The sequence below is a fragment of the Lynx rufus genome, unplaced genomic scaffold, assembly GCF_022079265.1.
Source record: "Lynx rufus isolate CCGP_SWC_20201006 ecotype Redwood Valley unplaced genomic scaffold, mLynRuf1.p SCAF_4, whole genome shotgun sequence".
In the NCBI taxonomy this organism is placed as follows: domain Eukaryota; kingdom Metazoa; phylum Chordata; class Mammalia; order Carnivora; family Felidae; genus Lynx; species Lynx rufus.
In genome coordinates, this window is record NW_025814856.1 from 24,242,310 (window position 1) to 24,262,911 (window position 20,602).

Sequence of the window (20,602 nt, forward strand, 5' to 3'; positions counted from 1 at the left end):
CTGCCTAAATTAGTCCTCAGTTGGGAAAGAGTCTGACCTAGTTGGCATATACAGTTTGGTAAAAAAAACAAAAAAAAAAACAAAAAAAACAAACAACAGACTATTCCCTCTTGATTATTCTAAATCCCCAACTGGCAAAGATGAAAACCATTTTACCTATATACATAACTAGAAACTAGAACTTCAACTTAAAAACTCTACCTAAATAAGAATACTACTTCCAAATAGGCTAGAATTATATCTACATTCCCTTATGGCTGGCTAAAGATACCTGTGAAAACTGAGCAGCATCGATGATAATCTATAAACACAGAAAAATAAAATTTTAAATCAGCAACCATTATACAGTTATTTTTCAAATCTTACCTGCCCAATTCCTTTAGTTTTTTCTGAAATTTACAGTGGACTTTCCATTGCCATTTTCCTTCCGGAGTACTAAGTTCTTCGAGGAATGTCAAAAAATTTTTAAGGTTTTCTGTTAGAGATAACAAAGTTCATCTTAAATTCAATAAATAATAGTCAATCCACAACTGAATTATGGAAGAAATTTTTGTTGATATTATATAGAAATGTCTACTTTCCTTTTTTGTTTTTTATTTTACTTTGTTTTTTTAAAAATATATGAAATTTATTGTCAAATTGGTTTCCATAAATGTCTACTTTCCTATGTAGTGTTGCCCCCCACTTTTTTCCCTCTGAGGGAGACAGATCTATACATACTCTTAGATTTAAGAACATCTACATAAAAAAAAAAAAGAACAGGATGATAACAATAACAAAGCAGAAGTGATACAAATGCAGTAGGAGCAGGTAGCCTTGCTTTATACCAGATTTAGAGGAAATTATTTGCAAAGACTAAGAGAAAAGAAATTTGAGGCAATAAAACCTCAAGAAAACGATGAAAATGTATTAGTTATCTGTGATTGGCAGAATGGACAATACATTTAAAAAGCATGAGTCACTGAGGTGCCTGGGTCGCTCAGTCAGTTAAATGTGTGACTCTTGGTTTCAGCTTAGGTCATGATCTCAGCTTGTGGGATAGAGCCCTGCGTCGGGCTCTGCACTGACAGTGTGGAGCCTGCTTGGGATATTCATTCTCATTCTCTCTCTCCCTCTGCCTCTCCACTGCTCGTATGCGCTCTAGTTCTCTCAAAATAAATAAACTTTAAAAACAAAACACAAAAGCATGAGTCATTAATCAGAAAAACCTAGAAAAGACAGAAGTTCATACTCGAAAGAATGCACAAATCTTACCAATTGTGATAACTTCTGGATTTAGAATGGATTCATCAGACACGATAAAACCTCCAGATACAAATAATTCATTATATGTATGATTTTTAACATCATCCAGACTATCAACACCAGCAAAACTAACACAAGGGAGCTTCTTTAAAGTCACCAAGCCAGGTACCTATTTAAATCCCAAAACAAAAATAAAGAATGAAATGGTTAAGACTCAAGTGTGAAGTGACCTACAGGAAAAGTCTAACAAAATGCACTACAGCTCATCTATATTAGTGTGTTGCTTCTGGAAAGCCAAGCACAAAAATAATATTCCCAACATGTTCAAATACATAAATCAACATTTATGTACTCGGTGAGTACCGTAAACAGAATGCTGTAAAGAAAAGGTACCTACAAACGGACTTGGAAACAATGATATAGGCCAACCTGTCTGGCCCCGTGAATGCAGGCAGAATTCAGAGGGCAAGAGCCTATGGTACTGGAACAGTCAGGAAAGCCTTCAAAGGGCAGTAGGACTTGAGACAAGCTCAGAAGACTGGGTGGGGTTCCTCCAAATGCAACAGAAATGGGAAATGATGTGGCAGAGAGAGGGTACAAACAGGTTTTACCTGGGACATACGAATGAAAATGACAATGTAAAGAGAGTGAACAGACCCACTGACATTCAAGGAGTCAGTATTCCTAGTCTTGATGAGTGACAGGGAGGGTACGGGACATGCCGCAATTTAAAATTTTGTAAAGGTACAAACTTGATCACAAACTGATTCACAGAAGGATCACTAGGTCTCAAGCCCTAAATCTACCAACCTTGAAGTTTTCTCTCTTTTCAGAACTTACAAGGATATTTTAAAAACAAAGAGCTTTAGTCTCAAAGGCAGTAAGATTTTAAAATAAGGGAGTTTTTATAGCCAAAATAATAGTGAATTTGACTTAATATTCTACCTTGTGAATGAAGCCTGCAATGTCTTCATTCTGAATAATAATCAATAGTTTATCTAATTTTGATCTTCTTTCCAAAAACTGTTCTGGATGACATTCTGTATTGCCTAATTTGATAAGATATTCCTGTTAAAGAAAAAAACTAAATCAACATTAAGAAGTTTTTTTTTTTTTTGCAAATATCCATTTAACACTACAAATGCAAGATAAACTGGCAAGTGTAACTACTGTTCGAACACTAGCAATGATGACCTTATACTCTAGGGACCCTAGAGATCATCAAGTCCACTCTTCTTCTAGAACAACCTATAGCTCAGAGTTTAAGTGGCCAGTCACAATGTTACAATGCTATGCAGTGAAAACTAAGTAAATGTCAATGGTGGGTAATAGAAAGAACCATAAGAACAATGGTTAGTCAGGTTCTTAATCCAGTTCCATTACTTATTCTGGGCAACCCAGAGTCCAATCATCAACCACTCCCTCACTCCCATTTTCCACTCCATTTAAGGCAAGCCCTTGGCTATTTGCAGCAAGGTTGCCAGTATACTCCTTTAGTTATAAAGCACTTTTCTTATTGTAGCTCATTTAATTCACAACAGTCCCAAAGTCATTCATACAGAGCTTCAGCGTATACAATGGCATTCACATACTAGTTAGCCATGTCTGTCAAGTTTATACCTTCAGCCGAAATAGACCCTCCCATCTAATTAATACCTCCCTCCATGTTGGTGACATGGTACTACCTTTCAAAGGACACATGGTGGTAGTACAGGCAATTTCCTTTGCTCTTTGCTTGCTGGTGGAATCCTGAAGTCTGAGGTAAACTGCAGGGTCCTAGAGGTCACATTCCTCTTTTCACAGATACAGGAGCAGATTAATTTTCTCAAGATTGGCAAGGCTGGTTAGATAGCCATTAAATCTAAACCCAGCTTGCCTCACAAACAGTCTACTGCTCTGTTAAGAATGGTCTACATGGGGCGCCTGGGTGGCGCAGTCGGTTAAGCGTCCGACTTCAGCCAGGTCACGATCTCGCGGTCCGCGAGTTCGAGCCCCGCGTCAGGCTCTGGGCTGATGGCTCAGAGCCTGGAGCCTGTTTCCGATTCTGTGTCTCCCTCTCTCTCTGCCCCTCCCCCATTCATGCTCTGTCTCTCTCTGTCCCAAAAATAAATAAACGTTGAAAAAAAAAAAAAAAAAAAAAAAAAAGAATGGTCTACAAGTGTCACCCCCAAAGAGGATGTTTCTGTGTAGCCCTAAACTAAATAAAGCAGCGTCTTCTGTATTATTAGATAATTAAAGCTTCTGGGCAGATCTCAGAACAGCTTACAGTCAGGTAATGAAAAAGTAAATTGCTGTCTGACAGACCAGCGTATAATTTTTGGTCTTTTTACAGTAAGAAGTTTTAAAAGCAAGTTCATTTTAGGTAAGACGGTTGAACAGTCTGATCTCATCTTTCCAAGAAATCACACTGAGCACTCTTCCTCCCTCTTCATTTCCATGCCCTTCATGTTCTTATGGCTGCATTACATGAAACATGCTGACATCAAAGAGATCCCCAAACTGACAAAGGCTCAGGACATGTCAGCAGCACAGAGTTTCTGGGCCACTGTAGGCTACAAGGCCCTTATTTATAGTCCTTTCTGCTTCCTCTAACAAAACAAACAGAAACTCATCATGGTAAGTAAATTCCATAAATGGGAGGAGGCATTTATTTTAAAACCTATGGTATTCCCTTAAGGAATTGAAATCCTGTAATTTAGTGAATGCTAATTGTTAATATGAAAACACTGATACAATTGTTACTGTGTTATAATTTACCTATCATTACAAATGTTACATACTTATGCATCTGCACAGACACACGCAAGTGTTTTTAAAAATCACATACTTGAAACACCAGTCTTACTCTGTAGCTTCAGTAGAAAAAAATACACCTTGCAGTGAGGAATCTTTCATGATTGGGGAATCTTTCAGGATCATCATGTTTTTTGATCAAAAAGGCTATAAGGAATCCTGACATGACCAGGGTATCAAGAAAATGCCAAAAGATCACATATATCATGATTAGGTCATCCCTGGACAGTTTTTTCTATCTGATTGATAAAAAACCCATAAGAGGTAAACACTGATAGCTTCCTCTACTTCTCTGTATCTTTCTCTCCCCTTCATTAAAAACCCAAGTACAAAGCATTTAAAATCTCTGAATCAAGAGTTTAAAGGTATTTGCAGTGTGCATACAAATGGTCTTCAATACCACCCAATAAAACAAGATGTTAATCCTAAGATACTTAGATCACAGGTTCTAAATTTAATTGAACTTACTAGTTTTTTATTTCAGTCTGTATTAAATTACGTAAGAAAGTATATCATCAACATTTAAAAACAAAAAAAAATCCATTTTATAGACATTAGACACAAGACAAGTTTATATAGCATTACTATTACCTTCTCATTTAGTTACCTTTATTTCTTTACAGAGCACACTCTCTTCTTCTTCATGAATATAAAATTTCACAGTATTTTTCTGGACATCTTTCATGATTTTAACCAAACTGTTAAATACTTCAGGTTCTAACTGGCTTATAAAATTTGAAAGAGCTGGTTGGGCAGAAATGTTTACATCACTGGGCGATTTTGTTGTTTCTTTTTCTACTGGTTCCCGTACAGTATCACCAGGTACAGTATGGTCAGAAGTCACCATTATCTCTGTGGCATGGTGTGGCTGGTTCACTTCTACTTCGGTTAAACCCAAAGATGAAGAGGAATGCTGCTCACTGGAGTTGGTGTCTTTCAAAGGATCACTACAAAGTGGTTCAAGGAGCTGTTTATTGTTGAAGTCACTTGAGGAAATTGGGATGACAGGCTTTCCCAGAGGATTCAGTGCTATCTTAGTACCAGAATCATTAGGACTGACTGGTGGCAAATTCCCACCCTTGGCTGATGCTTTGATAATAATAGTATTTAGTTTCTCATGCAAGCCATCTACAAACTCCTGTACACCAGCTTTGGAAGTCTTAGAATATATGAACTCAGAAAGCCGTTTCATCTTCTCTTGTGTTGAAAAAATAGGTGTGGAAATTCTACTGACATATGAAACATTCTTTTGCTTCAAAATCTCTTCTATCTTCCTAGAAAAGAGACTGTACTCTCCTAACACTGTCCTCTCTGTGGTTTCACTCATTGTTGGTGGCTCTGCTGCTGGCACACACTGCTCCTCCACTGTCACCACCTGACCTGTCAACACGTCATCCTCAGTGGTGCCCTTTAGTGTGTCTGTAAATGGAGAGGATGGAAACTGGTAATCAGAACTTCTCTGTCTACTTATTACCCGGGGGTCGTTAGGAAAGGCCTCCTGTGGTGGCAGACACACCAGTTGTTCTTCTGGTGATTTCATACCTATATAGGAAGAGTTCATTATTGTAACAGCAATCCAAAAAAATAACACCTGAAAACACAAACTCATAAATAGGAATGTCAGATCAAAGCATATACTTAGAATTAATTATGTACTGGAAGGTAGAATAAGAATCTCAAATAATGATGTGAACCCTATTTTCTAAGTGCCCTATCTATGGCTGGTCTTTGGATTTAGGTAGCTACAGTAACAAGTTTGGATGTTATTTTCCTTGATTCCTTTTGAAGTGTTTGAACAAATGCCAATTTGGAACTGGCAACAATACAAATTAAGTCATTTGCTTATTTCTGCTTCTCAGATCAGGAAAAGAAAGGCTCAAGAATATGGAAGAGGACATATTTCATATCTGCATTAACAGTTACACTCTTGAGATGAAGAGGTCATTCAGCTAAACTACTGATTTTAATGGAACCATAACTCTGACTTTTGACAACCAGCACAATCCACAGATTATACTTTTTTCCCCAGAAATTCTAAATTCAAAACACAATGTGGTTTTAAAACTACAGTTCAAAACAGACACCCTAAGTCCTTTTTTAAAAGGGGAAAATATGTTTAACATCAATTTATAGTAATAATATTTTTAGGAAAAGAAAAAAATCTTTGCCTAGATGATATTATACAATTTTATTTTTAATTTTCTTAGATCTTAGCAAATATTCCCCAACAAATTGCTGTTGTAGTCTACAAAATGGTACCTCCATACGAAGAAGTGCAGACACAAGAGTAGTCTTCAAAACCACGGTACTTTAAAGATATAGTGAATTCCCTATTCAAGTTTGCACCTAGGTGTGGCTGCATGCCCTCTCCACACACATTCAGTTTGGGTTTCCTCATATTCACACTTTTCTAAGGGCTTTAACAGCATCAGCAGCTGTCAGCTTGTGACATTTTTCCACCAATCTTGGTATTTACCATGAGCCACTCCACCCATTAACTACTGCACAGACACCTGTCAGCAAGACCACAACAGGTCTATAGGTAGAAGGGGAACAAAATAACCAATGCACCAAGATAAGAAAACTATATGAAACTGGAAACCAGAAAATTCAAGTTCCATAAAATAACTCAGGAATACAAAACATCCTTCTTAAATTTGCAACATGGGGTTTAGTACACACACAAAATACATTTTAAATTCTATCTTACATAACAAATGGGTTGCAGAAGACTACCTATAATTTTTAAATTTCTGATTATGTATTATTTCAAGCGAAATAACCTGCTTCCCAAAATGTACAGCTGTAGTTCAAACCAATAAGCTTATACTTGAAGGGCTATGGATAAAAGGAATTTTTTTCTAAAGTGGAACAGAGCTTTAGGGGCGCCTGGGTAGCTCAGTTGGTTAAGCGTCTGACTTTGGAGCAGGTCACGATCTCGCAGTTCGTGGGTTCAAGCTTCACGTGCTTGTGCTGTGAAGCACAAGCTTCAAGCTGTTCAGCTTCTGTGCTGACAGCTCAGAGCCTGGAGCCTGCTTCAGATTCTGTGTCTCCCTCCCTCTCTCTCTGCCCCTCCCCTGCTTATGCATGCTCTCTCTCAAAAATAAATAAATAAACCTTAAAACAACAACAATAACAACAACAACAACTCTAGGGTCAGTTTAAGCGTCCAACCTTGGCTCAGGTCATGATCTTGTGGTTCATGAGCTCAAGCCCCACATCAGGCTCTCTGCTGTCAGCACGGAGCTTGCTTCAGATACTCTGTCTCCCTCCCTCTCTGCCCCTCCTCTGTGCACATGTGCTCACACCCCCTTCAAAAATAAGTATTAAAAAAAAAAAACCCTCTAAACAAACCCCGCTTAAAAATGCAAATTATCATCACCTAATTCTATTTTGCACAAATTTCCCCTATATGACTCTAATTACTAACAATGACTTTATTATTTTAAAAAATGTCTTCATCAGTAAATGATTTAAAAGAAAAACACATAGATATCAAGAATAATGCATGTTTTCTACTGACATTCAAGCAATGCAGGATTTTAAGTGTGAGTAGTGAGTTCTCTAAAGGCAGCATCATTCAGGTATTTACACTATTAAATACAAAATATAAAGATGGGTATGCCAAATAAGAGGACTGCAGATGCTGAGGGAGCATGGTGAAGCATAAACAAGATGCCCTGCTGCTTCTAATAAGAAAGAATTACTGACAGATAGAAAATAGATGAATTCCAGACATAATGTTGAGTGAAAGAGCCAAAAACAAAACAGGACATGTGTAGGTTCCATTTACCTTAATTAAGAACAGGTAAAAATAATCTATTGTGAAAGAAATCGGATTAGTGATTACTGTTGGGTCAGGGAGAGTACTGACTGGAAGCATACAAAAGAAAACCTGGGGTGCTGGAAATGGTCTACATCTCAATTTGGATAGAGGTAACATAAGTGTATGCACATGTAAAAATCCATCGAGCTGTGCACTAAAGATTTATGCACTTTATGTCAAAGATCTGTTATTCCTGTTTTGCTTTTTGGGGTCATCTTTTCCTAGGACAAAGACGTCCTTGAAGAAAACTATTCAATCTTTTTCTAATCCCCAAAGAGAGGAAAACCATAAAGATCTACTAAAATTAAAAGTCACTTGGCTTTTCTTCAAAATTAAGAAAAAACAAAAACAAAAAAACAAACCACCACTGAAGATTTCTGAAAGAGTAAGACACAACGAAATGGAAACAAAAAAGTCCGACCACCAAACTCAAAGCAAGAAAACAATGCCTATGCCCATCTGCAGAGATGTTCAATTGACTGATCTCAGACAAAAGAATAGGTCTTCTAGGAACCAATGGCAACTAGCTAATCAGCAACATCTGTAATTGTTTCTGGAATCCCAAAGTTTCCTAATCTCTTAATTACACTGTCTTCTTTAAATAATTAGAAGAAGAACTGGGTCAAAAAATCCAAGATTAGGAATAATGTACCTAAAAGATAAATGGCCTTAATCCTAGTAGTTTTTAAACTTAAAGAAACTTGAAGACTGCTTCTCATAGGATATTCTGCAGGAACAGATTAAGAAAAATATTCCAGTCTTCTGAAGTCGTCATATCAGATAGAATCAAACTACAGGCGAAGAAAACTTAACCTCTAAGAATGATTCAGTGACTTCTTTGAACACATTCTTTGTATAAGAGTATTTGATACAAATCAAATGATTTAAATGCAAATATGAGATTGTCCAAATTTTCTGTCATTAACAGAACTTAATATGATGCCCTATTGATGGAGAACCAGAAATGCAAGTAGCAATTCTGAAGAAGGGCACATTGGGAAGAAAAGCAAAGGGAGCCTTCTCACCTGGTGTTTGTTTCTCACCATGTTTCCCCAGCTGGTCTTCTGGGCTTCTTGCATTCCCTCCTGAGGGAAAGCATCCATTAGATTTGTAGACTCTCTTCAGATATTGGTGATACCTATTAAGCACCTTTCAGACAACCCCAAATGCTACCAAATCCAAGTATTCCACCTTTTGCCTAAAATAATCCAGAAGGGTCATTCAGAAATAGCAAGTTGTTTCCCTTTCCGTTCAGGTGATGATAGAATATCAACACCTAGATGCTGTGCCTTCAAATAGCTCTGAACATCAACTATGAAGGCGCCTAAATGAGGAATGGTTAGGATAATCATCTTGAACTGCCTACTTTCTTATTGTTCCTCCTACTCAAGCCGATGTCTCCAGCTCCTAAGTATCAGCTACCTCTCTACCATCACTCCTGAGGCTCTTGCCCCCTCTGGTAAGGTACTAAGTAGAGAATGTGCTAAAGCCCATGGAAACTCATCAAGTTTTAGAAATTCTTCTCAGAGTCCTTGGAGGCCTTTAGTAGCTTCTGGGCCACAAGCCAGTCTACTTACTTTTTAGCAAAAAGTTATTTGTTTTTTCTTTTTAAAGTTTATATAAAGGTCTAGGAATGGAAAAGATGTACCCTGGGAATATTTCCAAAAATGCTTAGCTTACAAAGATGAGTAAGAACTTGGAATATTAAGAGTATGTATATATGTGAGTATATATGTATGTGTTTGCACAGAGAAATTAGAATACTGCAAAATGATCTTTCAACATTTGCTAACCTACATGGTTCAATAAGCTTTCTAGGGATTTTTGCATTTGATAATTTTAGGCCATTCTCTACAATGACCTAATTTCTCTAGGATAATCTAATATTAAGAAATTTCTTTCAAATAGACGAACTTCAACATGCCCACTTCTCAGATGATAGCTTGTTACAGTGAAGTCTGCTCTAATAATTTGAGAAGATAGTATTTAATCCGCTACCCCAAAGACCATCATTTCATCTCTGTCACTAGCTCACCTTATCAGAAACTCCATTTCTGTCAACAATTTTCATTTGGAAGTCTGCATGCTAACAACTCCATAGGAAGAGTAAGTATGTTTTAAATCCTTCTGATTTTATAGGCTGTTTTGCACATACTTGCTGATACTGACCTTTACAGCAACACTCAATAATGAACAATTACATTGTTCAAAATAAGATACCAAGATGTCAGAGCCAAGTAAGATGAACCACCTAGTGACCCAAGAATGGAATCTAGAAAAGATGAAACCCATCAGGAAACTGGTCCCTAAGTAAAACCAAGCAAACCTAAGTCTCAGTATACTTGTTCTTACCTGTAATTGGAATCAGTTTCCAATGTATTTCAGTCTCTTCAACATCATTTGACTTAGATTGTCTGCGGAATCCATGTTCAATGGGAACAGTGGGACACAAACTGCAATCTTCAAAATTATTCATGCTAATTAAATTTGGATCCTAAAAATTAGAGTACACATTCAATAGCTTTCTTTTCAATTAATCTTTATGTCAAGAATAAACAACTATTTTCTTTCTTTCTTTCTCTCTCTTTTTTAAAATAGGCTCCACGCTCAACGTGGGGCTTGAACTCACAACTCAAGATCAAGAGTTGCATGCTCCACCAACTGAGCCAGGCAGTGCGCCCCTAAACAACTATTTTTTAATAGCAAATCCACAAGCTTCAATCTAAACATTACAAATGAGTAAGATCAACATGACAAAGTTATAACTCTCTAGTCTTAAATTTAAACATAATTTTTTCCCTCAAAACATAATTTGATGTTGATTTAGAGCAGAGGTTAGTAAGCTTTTTTGGTAAAGCACCAAATATTTTAGGCCTTGTGGGCCAGATACTCAGCTCTGCCACTGTAGTGCAAAAGCAGCCAGAGGCAATACCTAAGCACATGAGCATGGTGTATTCCACAAAAAAATTTAGTTACAAAAATAGGCAATGGGCTAATGCTGCCATTGACCTGATTTAGAGTATTAAATATGTCAAGAAATGTTAAGAATTTAAGTTACATAAGTTACATACTTCCCCAAGTGGTCTCCTGCCATCAACCTCCTCTTAAAAAAAAAAAAAAAGGAATATCCTAAAACTGCATGGAGAAAGCCTGGGGACATGCATACAACTTTTATTCAAAGACAGGGAAGAAATACAGGAGGAAAGAGGAAATTAGAAATAAGCCAGTAGGAACATGGTGCTATCCTATTATTATTATTCCCCAGAGATACAACCCCTTCTTGGAGGAGATAAGGTTACTTCTCAGCTAGAGATCAGTACTCTCTAAGCTTATATCATAAACAAACTGGATGTCCTGTCAAGCAATGCTGAGTCACTTCAGAGGTAATCCTAAAGGACACTCACTTTCCATTCCTATTTGCATGAAAAATACAAAGTACCTAGTCTTGTTTGTGACACTGATGTACAGGCTGTGGTCACCTCATCTGCCTCACTTTCGGATTCTGGTACTGCCAGTAGAAAACTAATCTTTTGAGGATTCAACTTTATATATAAGCCTATATACATAATTCTCTAAGCAGGAAGGAAAACAACTATATCTACATTTATCCCTCTGTGACAGGGATAACTTAGAAATACTATCCTGGATACTTTCATTGTAAATGTGTAATTTCTTTTTGAAAGGGGAAAAAAAAACATTGAAACACACCTACATCCTCTTTCAGACACACATTCACAAAAGCAACCAAGGTAATCAAAAGACATATGCTTACTTCTTTCAAATGTAGTTTATGGTCAGTGCCTACTTCACTGGTAGAAACAGCAACAGGATACTTTAACAATGATGTATCAATTTCTAACAATGGGCTCTGAGTACCCTTAAAATGCACATTTTCAATTTTTGCACAAGTAGGCTGCTCATATTCTTTCTTATCTGCGGGAGAGTTCAACTCATACTCATGCTTTTGTCTCAACTCTTCATAGGCATCATCAGTGTTCAATCCTAAGGCTTTGTTGACTGTGTCTGTCAAGGATGCATCAGAATGACGTGCATTTGCTAGTGTTTCTGATAGCCAGTTAAACAGCCGATGGATGTCAGCAACACCGGAATTAGAGGTATCTTGCTGCTGAGGTCTCAAATCAGCATCATGCCCAAGAGAGCCAATAGGCTGCAGAGACTCTGAAGGGAAAGAGAAAGAAAAACCATCTTTCAAAGTTAAGTTTGGAATGGTAGCATAAAAATTTTAAAAATCAAGTATATTTAAAAATTATAAGACATTTGTGGGCAGGAATTCAATCAAACCACTGGCTTAGACTGTATAAGAATATCCATCCCTTTCTTTACAGATATGACAGGTTCTAAAATTTTGCACAAAACTAAAATTTCCCATAAATGAAAGCTTATTTTCATAATTTGAAAACTGTATTAATGGAGAAATGAGCTCAGACATGCTGGTAGTATGAATAATATATATTAATACCTGTACTGTATTCACCTTAAACTCTATTACCAAAACCCCAAAGTCTATCAAGTGCCTTGAAAACTATATAAAATATCTGTATACTTGTAATTTTGCAAAATGTTAGAAGATATGCAGGTTACATTTCAATCTACTAAAAAACAAACCAGGACTATACCTACTAGATTTTGTCTTTAAGATAATGACTGATATTCTTATAATCTAAAACCTTATTTTGAATGACTAGATTACTTAATTTCATAACAAAGCTACAAAATCATCCTGAAGAAATCTACACCAAACCTGCACTAAGAACAAAAAGCAATATGAGAGAAAACATGTTAAGACATGGTTCCAAGCAGATGTAAATGTGGGTAATCTGCACAACCATTATACTTAAAGCCTGCAAAAGGAATAGATGTTCAAAAGTCCCATGTTTTTAATGCTGAAGGAGGGTAAAGCCTGAGTAGATGTCATGATTTCCAATTTAGGCAGACAGAGTATATATAATGTACCATAGTATATATAATGTACCAAAAAAAAAAAAAAGTTAGAAATAATATAGTATACACTGTATGATTCTAAATATATGAAATTATAAAATTATAGAAGTAGGAAAACTATTATATAGAGACAGAAAGCATTTCAGTGGTAGGGAGGGGTGAGATTACAAAGGAATACAAGGCAACATGTGGGAGTGATGGAAATGCTCTCTATATTGGAGTGGTGGTAACATAGCTATCAAAACTCATCTTTAAACTGTACACTTAAATGGGTACATTATACATAAATCATACCTCAAAAAGTTAATGTGAAAGAGGGTAGGGAGGTTAGGAGATTACCTCTTATTTTTTTTTTTTTTTAATTTTTTTTTTTTTTTAACGTTTATTTATTTTTGGGACAGAGAGAGACAGAGCATGAACGGGGGAGGGGCAGAGAGAGAGGGAGACACAGAATCGGAAACAGGCTCCAGGCTCTGAGCCATCAGCCCAGAGCCTGACGCGGGGCTCGAACTCACGGACCGCAAGATCGTGACCTGGCTGAAGTCGGACGCTTAACCGACTGCGCCACCCAGGCGCCCCAGATTACCTCTTATTAAATGAGTAGATTCACCATCAAATCAAGGTGAGGGTATTTTAAAAGTTAGAATCCAACCTTTAAATCTCTACTTTCGGAAATCAAAAATTAAAAAATCAAAATGACTAAAAAGAAACACAAATGAGGAACACCTAGAAATACAAGTCTGACTGTCGCTTGTTCCAGTTTAACCTATCTCTTCTCCCTTCTCCCCTGCCCTGCTTCTCCTTCAAGTTATTATAATTAGCATGGCTTTCCCACCATTTTATTATTGATAAAGCCTGTCACCCACAACTATTTTTTTTTACATTTTTAACAAAATTAGTCAATTAACAGCTAAAACAGTACTGAAATTTAAGTATCTTGACCATTATGTGCTCAGTGCTAGGAAACACAGTCAAGTTTAGGAACAATGTTTTAAAGTCAGTCACAAGTAAGTTATGGATTAAACATGGATTAGTGAACTATGTAACTTTAGGGGAAATTATTTAACTTCTCTGAGATGGTTTCCTCATCTGAAAAATAAGAATAATAATGTCTACCACTCAAGAACTAAATGAGTCCATAAATGTAAAGCACCTGGCACATAGTAAGCACTTAATTTTCAAGATACAGGTCAACAGTATGAGTGCAGATCACTAAATGTCAACAGGTTCAGCACAGCGTAAGGTAAAGGAAATGAAAACCGTCAAGGAAAAGAGCCAGAAAGCTAAGGAGGGATCAAGCAAAGATATGAGGCTTGAGATAAATCAAAGATGCTTTGTACATGAAGAAAGAAAGAGAAGTAAACTGCTGACCATGACATATTCTGAGGAGAGAGATGAGCCCTAATCAAAGAACATGTGAAAAAAGAGTGGGAATCATGGTTATTCAGGCTGGACATGCCAGCCTATAAAAAAAGCTTTGAAAGACAAATACAGAAGCTAAGACTGGAAGATGATACTGAAATGAGTGACAGATGCTAGGAAAGCCAGCCAAAGGTAAGAATAAGATGAAAATGTTGGAAAGAAAAAGAACACAGGTCAAGTGAAGAAAGAACACTTGAAAGACTGAAAACAACAGCACTGGCTAAAAAAACTTTATGCAATGATGGAAATGTCCTCTATCTGTGCTATTTCAATATGGTGGTATGGCTGATGAAATATATCAAGTATAAAGCATGAAATGAATTCTTACTTCATTTCAACTTAAACTTAAATAACAACACGTGGCTAGTGGCTACCATATGTGCAGGAAGAGAAGAATTTAAGGAAAGCAGGTAAGTAAAAAGTAACTGAGGATACAAACACAGATTGCTAGAAGAATAGTACAATAAAGACATTGATTCAAATTAGTTCTGAGACCCACTGAATGCGAACACATACAAGTAAAACAGCTTAGTAAGCAACAGGAATGGAATACTGAGATCTGCCATAATCAATAAGAACAGCAGCAGCATTGCAAAATTCAAAGGTGTCTGAACGCAAGGAACACATTTCATGCTTACTTTAGCAAAGATCTTAAAATTCTAGATGAAAAATGTTTTATATTACTTGCAATACTGAAACACACAGTTTAGGGTCTCCCATTTCTGTCTTTTACTGTCAACTAAAACAAAATAAAACAAAATAAAAAAAATAAAAAAAAAAAGAGAAGCCAAACATATTACTAGGCTCCTGGAGTGGAAAAAAAATGTGTATGCATCAAAGAAACTTAATTTTAAAGCTCAGAAGGTTCCTTTCATTAAGCAACATGCTAAAAGAACCCAATATTCAATGTACTTTTCCAATTATACAATTAAAGGGATATAAAAGGACAAGAACTCCAATTAATAGAACAAGAGCTACGCATACTTATTTTCCTCCTATCAGCCTAAGCTACACAATTCAGAAACCTGATGTCCTAAGGCAGTAGTTGGCAAATATTTTTTGTAAAGAACCAGACAATAAATATTTTAGGCTTCATGGGCCAGCAGTCTCTGTCTCAACTCTGCCATTATAGCGTGAAAGCAGCCATATACACATAAATAAGCGTGGTTGTAGTCCATTGAAACTTTCTTTCCAAAAACAGGGGACAGGCTGGATTGGCTCTCAGGCTGTAATTTGCAGACCCCTGTACTAGGGGAAAGGACAGAACTACTTTAGTTTTGGTTGTTATTTTTATACTATATAAAAGCAACCTGATATTTTTACCTTCATATAGATGGCAATTTTCAGATAAATTACTGGTTTTGGCGAGCTTTCTCATATTTTCAGGTAGATCCTCAAGCTTCCTCTTCAAGACAGTTTTGCTTCTCATATCTTCTGTGTCTGAGTCCCCACCCACATTTTTTTTCCTACACTGAATTAAATTAATCAATTCTTTGACTCTATCCTTATCATAATCCAAAGAATGAGAGGACTTGTGCTTTCTAGGTATAATAGTTTCACCCCTTGAGTTATTTCGTTTTCCAAATTTCATTTTTGTACCATTCATTTCTTCTTCTTGGCCTTCATAATCTGAAAGTGGACTGAACTGTTGAAGTTTTCTATTTTCTTCAAAAAGCTCTTTTAATTTACAAATTGGTAACTGATACATTTCAGGCCGAAAAATATAGGCATGCAAACAATTATCAATATGGGATTTATTTTTTGGAGCTGAGTATAAGAATTTTTTATCATCTAATCGTGAATCGTATGGAAACATGATAAACTCTCGTTTACCTGAACCAAAACCTCGCTTAAAAAATTCATTTACATACTTTTCAACAACAGAATGAAAATTTATAGTATTCATATTTTTGAATTCCTTTCGACACTGAATCAAAGCAAACTGTAAAAACTGAGTTATTTTTAATACATCTGTCATGCTCTCATGTCTCTTCTGTGGTGCTGCATTAGTTGAACCTTTTTGTGCTGTAAACAAACAAAAAAGCAAACTATGTTAGCAAGCAAGAAATTAATCAAATACAGATCTATATGTTGTCAGAGAAATGCAATCATTCATACATTAATGATGAACCGAACTAGAAGTATGTACCCTAGTACATATATGTAATACAGAAATAGATGAATAGCGTGCTTCTAAAAACAGGCCAATAAGAAATTAAAACTAAAACAAAATTGCAGAACATGTCTGTAAAGGGAAAAACCCACTCATTGAAGATCTTCTTCATTTCCCATTGTCCCTAGGGCAATTCAACTGATGGCAAGCAAAATGTAAGGAGAAATAAAGAAGCAGGGCAAGATATGAGGCTCCTAGCAAGAGTCCTGCAACCGATAGCAATGTCACTCCTTCCTGCTATACTGTAACAACTTTAACTACACATAAATGTTCTACCCCCATAAGCAGATATGCAGGCACCAAGTGGCTACAATTGAAAATGTCATTCTTGGGGCGCCTGGATGGCTCAGTCAGTTGAACGTCTGACTTTGGCTCAGGTCATGATCTCACAGTTCATGGTTTTGAGCCCCGCATCAGGCTCTGTGCTGACAGCTTAGAACCTGGAGCCTGCTTCAGATTCTGTGTCTTCCTCTCTCTGCCCCTCCCCTGTTCGTGCTGTCTCTCTCTCTCTCAAAAATAAATAAACATTAAAAAAAAGAAAGAAAAGAAAAAAAGAAAAGAAAAGAAAAGAAGAAAAGAAAAGAAAAGAAAGAAAATGACATTCCTAATCTAACAGTGAAACCCATTAGTGGGACTTTTACCTTAATATAGCATTGAAGTATGTTCTTAGAAACAGTGAATAGCAAATTTTCTCTAACCTCAGTGTGAAAAATAGAACAAACTGAGGGCTGCTGGAGGGGAGGTTGGTGGAGAAATGGGCTAAAGGGGTGATGGGCATTAAGGAGGGCACTTTTTGGGATGAGCACTGTGTGTCATATTTAAGAGATGAATCCCTGGGTTCTACTAATCCTGAAGCCAAGACTATACTGTATGTTAACTAAGTTCAATTAAAAAAAAAAAAAAATCAGTGTGAAAAGCTTTTATAATTTTAAATGGCATAAATTTAACCTAGCACACGATTCTTTTATTGTTACTAAAATCTGGATGCAAAATTGAACTAAGATAAAAATTAATATAAAACCCAAAAATCTAAGCTGTAGTATTTTAATAATTACAGCCCATGTTTATTTAGTGAAAATACTGGTAACAACCAAATAATTTTTAATAGTTAAAAAAAAACCCAAGTCATATATAATGTGTTTTATTTTGCTAAGACCTCTTAATATTCCCAGTATTTCCCAAAATGTAAGAAACAAAATATTTGGAAAATTTCAATTAAATGTAAGTATCTATAAGTAACTAGATTTAGATACTCAAAGAACTTACAAGTAACTATGCCTCTAGGTTCTTGAAATAGAAATAAAGCATGCAGGACTCGAGACTTGGCAGTCTGATGTTCTAAAAAAAAAAAACAAAAAAAACAGAAGCCAAATTGATTAGCAATATGTTTTAACTAAAAATTTTAGAAAGAACTGTAAAAATTAAAGAGATCACCTACCATATGGAGAAACCATTTGACAAGGAGAGAGAAGAAATAGGTATCCTCGGTCTCCCAAAGGTTTAACAAGAACCTGCATTTTTGGAAGAGGGAACAAGTTGTATCTGTTTTATTATTACTCATAAGGCAAAGACATAGCAATTTCTACTAATTATAAAGAAAACAATAAGTTATTGATCTTTCTTTAGGAAAAATAATTCTACTAAATTAAAAGCTCTACTCTCTGATTAACAGAATTCCAATCGAATAAAAATTACTTAGTTCTCAGAATGAAAACAAGAAATTACTACTGAAAGAATTCCTCTAATTAACTGTGAAACCAACTTGCTGATTTTTCCTTGAAGTTAAAATGCAAGGACCAAACTAAAGACTTCAAATATCTTCCTCAGCAATTCAAAAGACCTATTATTAGTTGCCAAGGCAGTGTGTTGGATGTTGGGGGTATAAAACAACTACAGCACAAACATTGCCTTTCTGTGAGTACAGGCTAATCTCAAATGAAATGTGTTGCTATAATCTAATGTTTTCACATAAAGAACACACTTCACATCTAAGGCAATTTCCCTTGCCAGAAGTAACTTCAAAGATAAGCAACACAAGAGCCTTGAGAGTAATTTATAATTGGATGGAGAGAGTAACACAAGAAATGTCAATAATTAGTCAAGATAGAAAAGTTCTCGAAAAGATTTATAAAACAACAGAGAAAAACTATAATTTATTTATGGTTAGAAGAGATGCCAAGAGCATACTTAAGTTGGATGTTGAAGGATGGGAATATTGCCAAGAGCCTGAGATTATGGGAAGAACATTTCAATAGAGGCAACATCATGAACAAAGGCAAAATTATAATTGATGAACAGTTTGCAGGCATCAGAGTACTTATGACTGGGAAAAGGGTAATGACAGACTATGACAAACACACAAATCTAGAGGAAAAGATCACTGGCTCATTTGTAAAAAGACAAGGATGCCAAGTTAGCCAGGAATGCCCTCAAAAATATATCCTTTTGAACGGGAGTTCAAAAAACAACAAAAACTCAACAGCACTGTGCAGGAGGGGGAAGAAAACAATGTAATGCAAAGAAACTTCAGGAGCTATTGTAATTGTTCACAATACATTTTAAAGAAAGGGGAAATAAAGGAAGAACTGAGCATGACAGTTGCACACAAACGAACTCCGGGCTCTGAAAGGAAATGTGTGCTACCTAAATTTGTATTGTAAATTTGTAACTATTCCAGTAAACAAAGTCTGTGTAAGAACGCAAATTTAAAGGACAAAAAGTAACTGCTATCAATTTACATTTAATGAAACAGTGGTTGGGGCGCCTGGGTGGCGCAGTCGGTTAAGCGTCCGACTTCAGCCAGGTCGCGATCTCGCGGTCCGTGAGTTCGAGCCCCGCGTCGGGCTCTGGGCTGATGGCTCAGAGCCTGGAGCCTGTTTCCGATTCTGTGTCTCCCTCTCTCTCTGCCCCTCCCCCGTTCATGCTCTGTCTCTCTCTGTCCCAAAAATAAATAAACGTTGAAAAAAAAAAAATAAAATAATGAAACAGTGGTTTAGGGGAGCTTGGGTGGCTCAGTCGATTTAAGTGACCGACTCTTGGTTTCAACTCAGGTCATGATCTCACAGTTTCATAAGTTGGAGCCCTGCCTGACAGCACAGAGCCTGCTTGGGATTTTCTCTCTCCTTCTCTTTCTCTGTCACTCCCCCACTTGCACTGTCTGAGTCTCTCTCAAAATAAATAAATAAACTTAAACAAAAATGTTTTTTAAATAAAATAAAAAATAAAAACACCGTTTGAATAGCCAAAAGTAAGGTGGAAAATGTACCTGCAACATTTTTGTTTCAGATTCAACCACTTTTGTCCAAAAATGTTTTATACATCCTATATATTTCTGTTAACATTTTACCCAACTCCGGGTTTGTCAGAACAGGAAGTTGGGAAGCATGAGTAAGATTTTCATGTTTTGTGGTAACTAAGGAGATTGATTCTTTTTAATGTCTCACCCCACTCCAAGTACCAGGTTTTTAAAAATTCCATTGGCTCTGTGGCATAAAGACCCTCCTTGTCTTTTAAGGGGCCTCAATGTCCCCAGAGTCTCATGGAGCACAGGGACTCTATACCCAGCAACACCACTCAGGCAGACAGAGGCCCTAACAGTAGTATTTTTGCCCTTTAGTTCCAAGAAATACTTTAAATGCTATAGGAAAGCAAACACCTGTCAACTAGGTTCTCCTACTACCTCGATTACACCTTATTGTTTTCTTCCCCTCAGAAAACAATATTAACCCAGTCATTAATTTTTATTACTCAATTCTACTATTTTGACTTTCCATATAAATATTACAGGTAACATGGTACAAAAACAAAAATGTGTTGGGGCGCCTGGATGTCTCAGTCGGTGGAGCATATATGACTCTTGATCTCAGGGTTGTGAGTTTGAGCCCTATGTTGGATGTAGAAATTACCTAAAAAGAAAATCTTTAAAAACACACAAACACACAAACAAACAAACAAAAGTGTGTTAATAATATAAAACATCAAGCTCACAACCTAGGAGGAAATAAGCTACCCTAAGTGAGATTTAGCAGAAACAAGAGATTCAAATGCCCAAGGGCTTCAAACTGGAATAACAGATGTAATATATAAAACAGATATGAGATGCTTAAAGAAATAACTGGTAGAACTGAAAACATATTCACATAAAAATTGATACACAGATGTTCATAGCAGCTTATTCATAA

The 20,602-nt window shown here is 36.4% G+C and overlaps 1 protein-coding gene across 6 annotated transcripts in view; it reads right to left on the reverse strand.

Annotated features, from left to right (window-relative positions):
* Nucleotides 1-20,602, reverse strand: part of TASOR (transcription activation suppressor) — a 56,846-nt gene that overhangs the window by 3,247 nt on the left and 32,997 nt on the right. For 2 of the 6 annotated variants that reach the window (XM_047097220.1, XM_047097224.1), the window contains exons 12-21: nt 17,860-17,932; nt 17,688-17,759; nt 15,572-16,273; nt 11,637-12,043; nt 10,217-10,358; nt 8,890-8,949; nt 4,646-5,457; nt 2,191-2,313; nt 1,255-1,414; nt 367-475 (exon numbers count right to left, since the gene is read on the reverse strand). In XM_047097220.1, coding sequence (XP_046953176.1) covers nt 367-475; nt 1,255-1,414; nt 2,191-2,313; nt 4,646-5,457; nt 8,890-8,949; nt 10,217-10,358; nt 11,637-12,043; nt 15,572-16,273; nt 17,688-17,759; nt 17,860-17,932 — 2,660 coding nt within the window. Of the gene's footprint in view, nt 1-366; nt 476-1,254; nt 1,415-2,190; nt 2,314-4,645; nt 5,581-8,889; nt 8,950-10,216; nt 10,359-11,636; nt 12,044-15,571; nt 16,274-17,687; nt 17,760-17,859; nt 17,933-20,602 lie in introns of all 6 variants that reach the window. The other 4 variants (XM_047097218.1, XM_047097223.1, XM_047097219.1 and 1 more) reach the window with 3 other exon arrangements.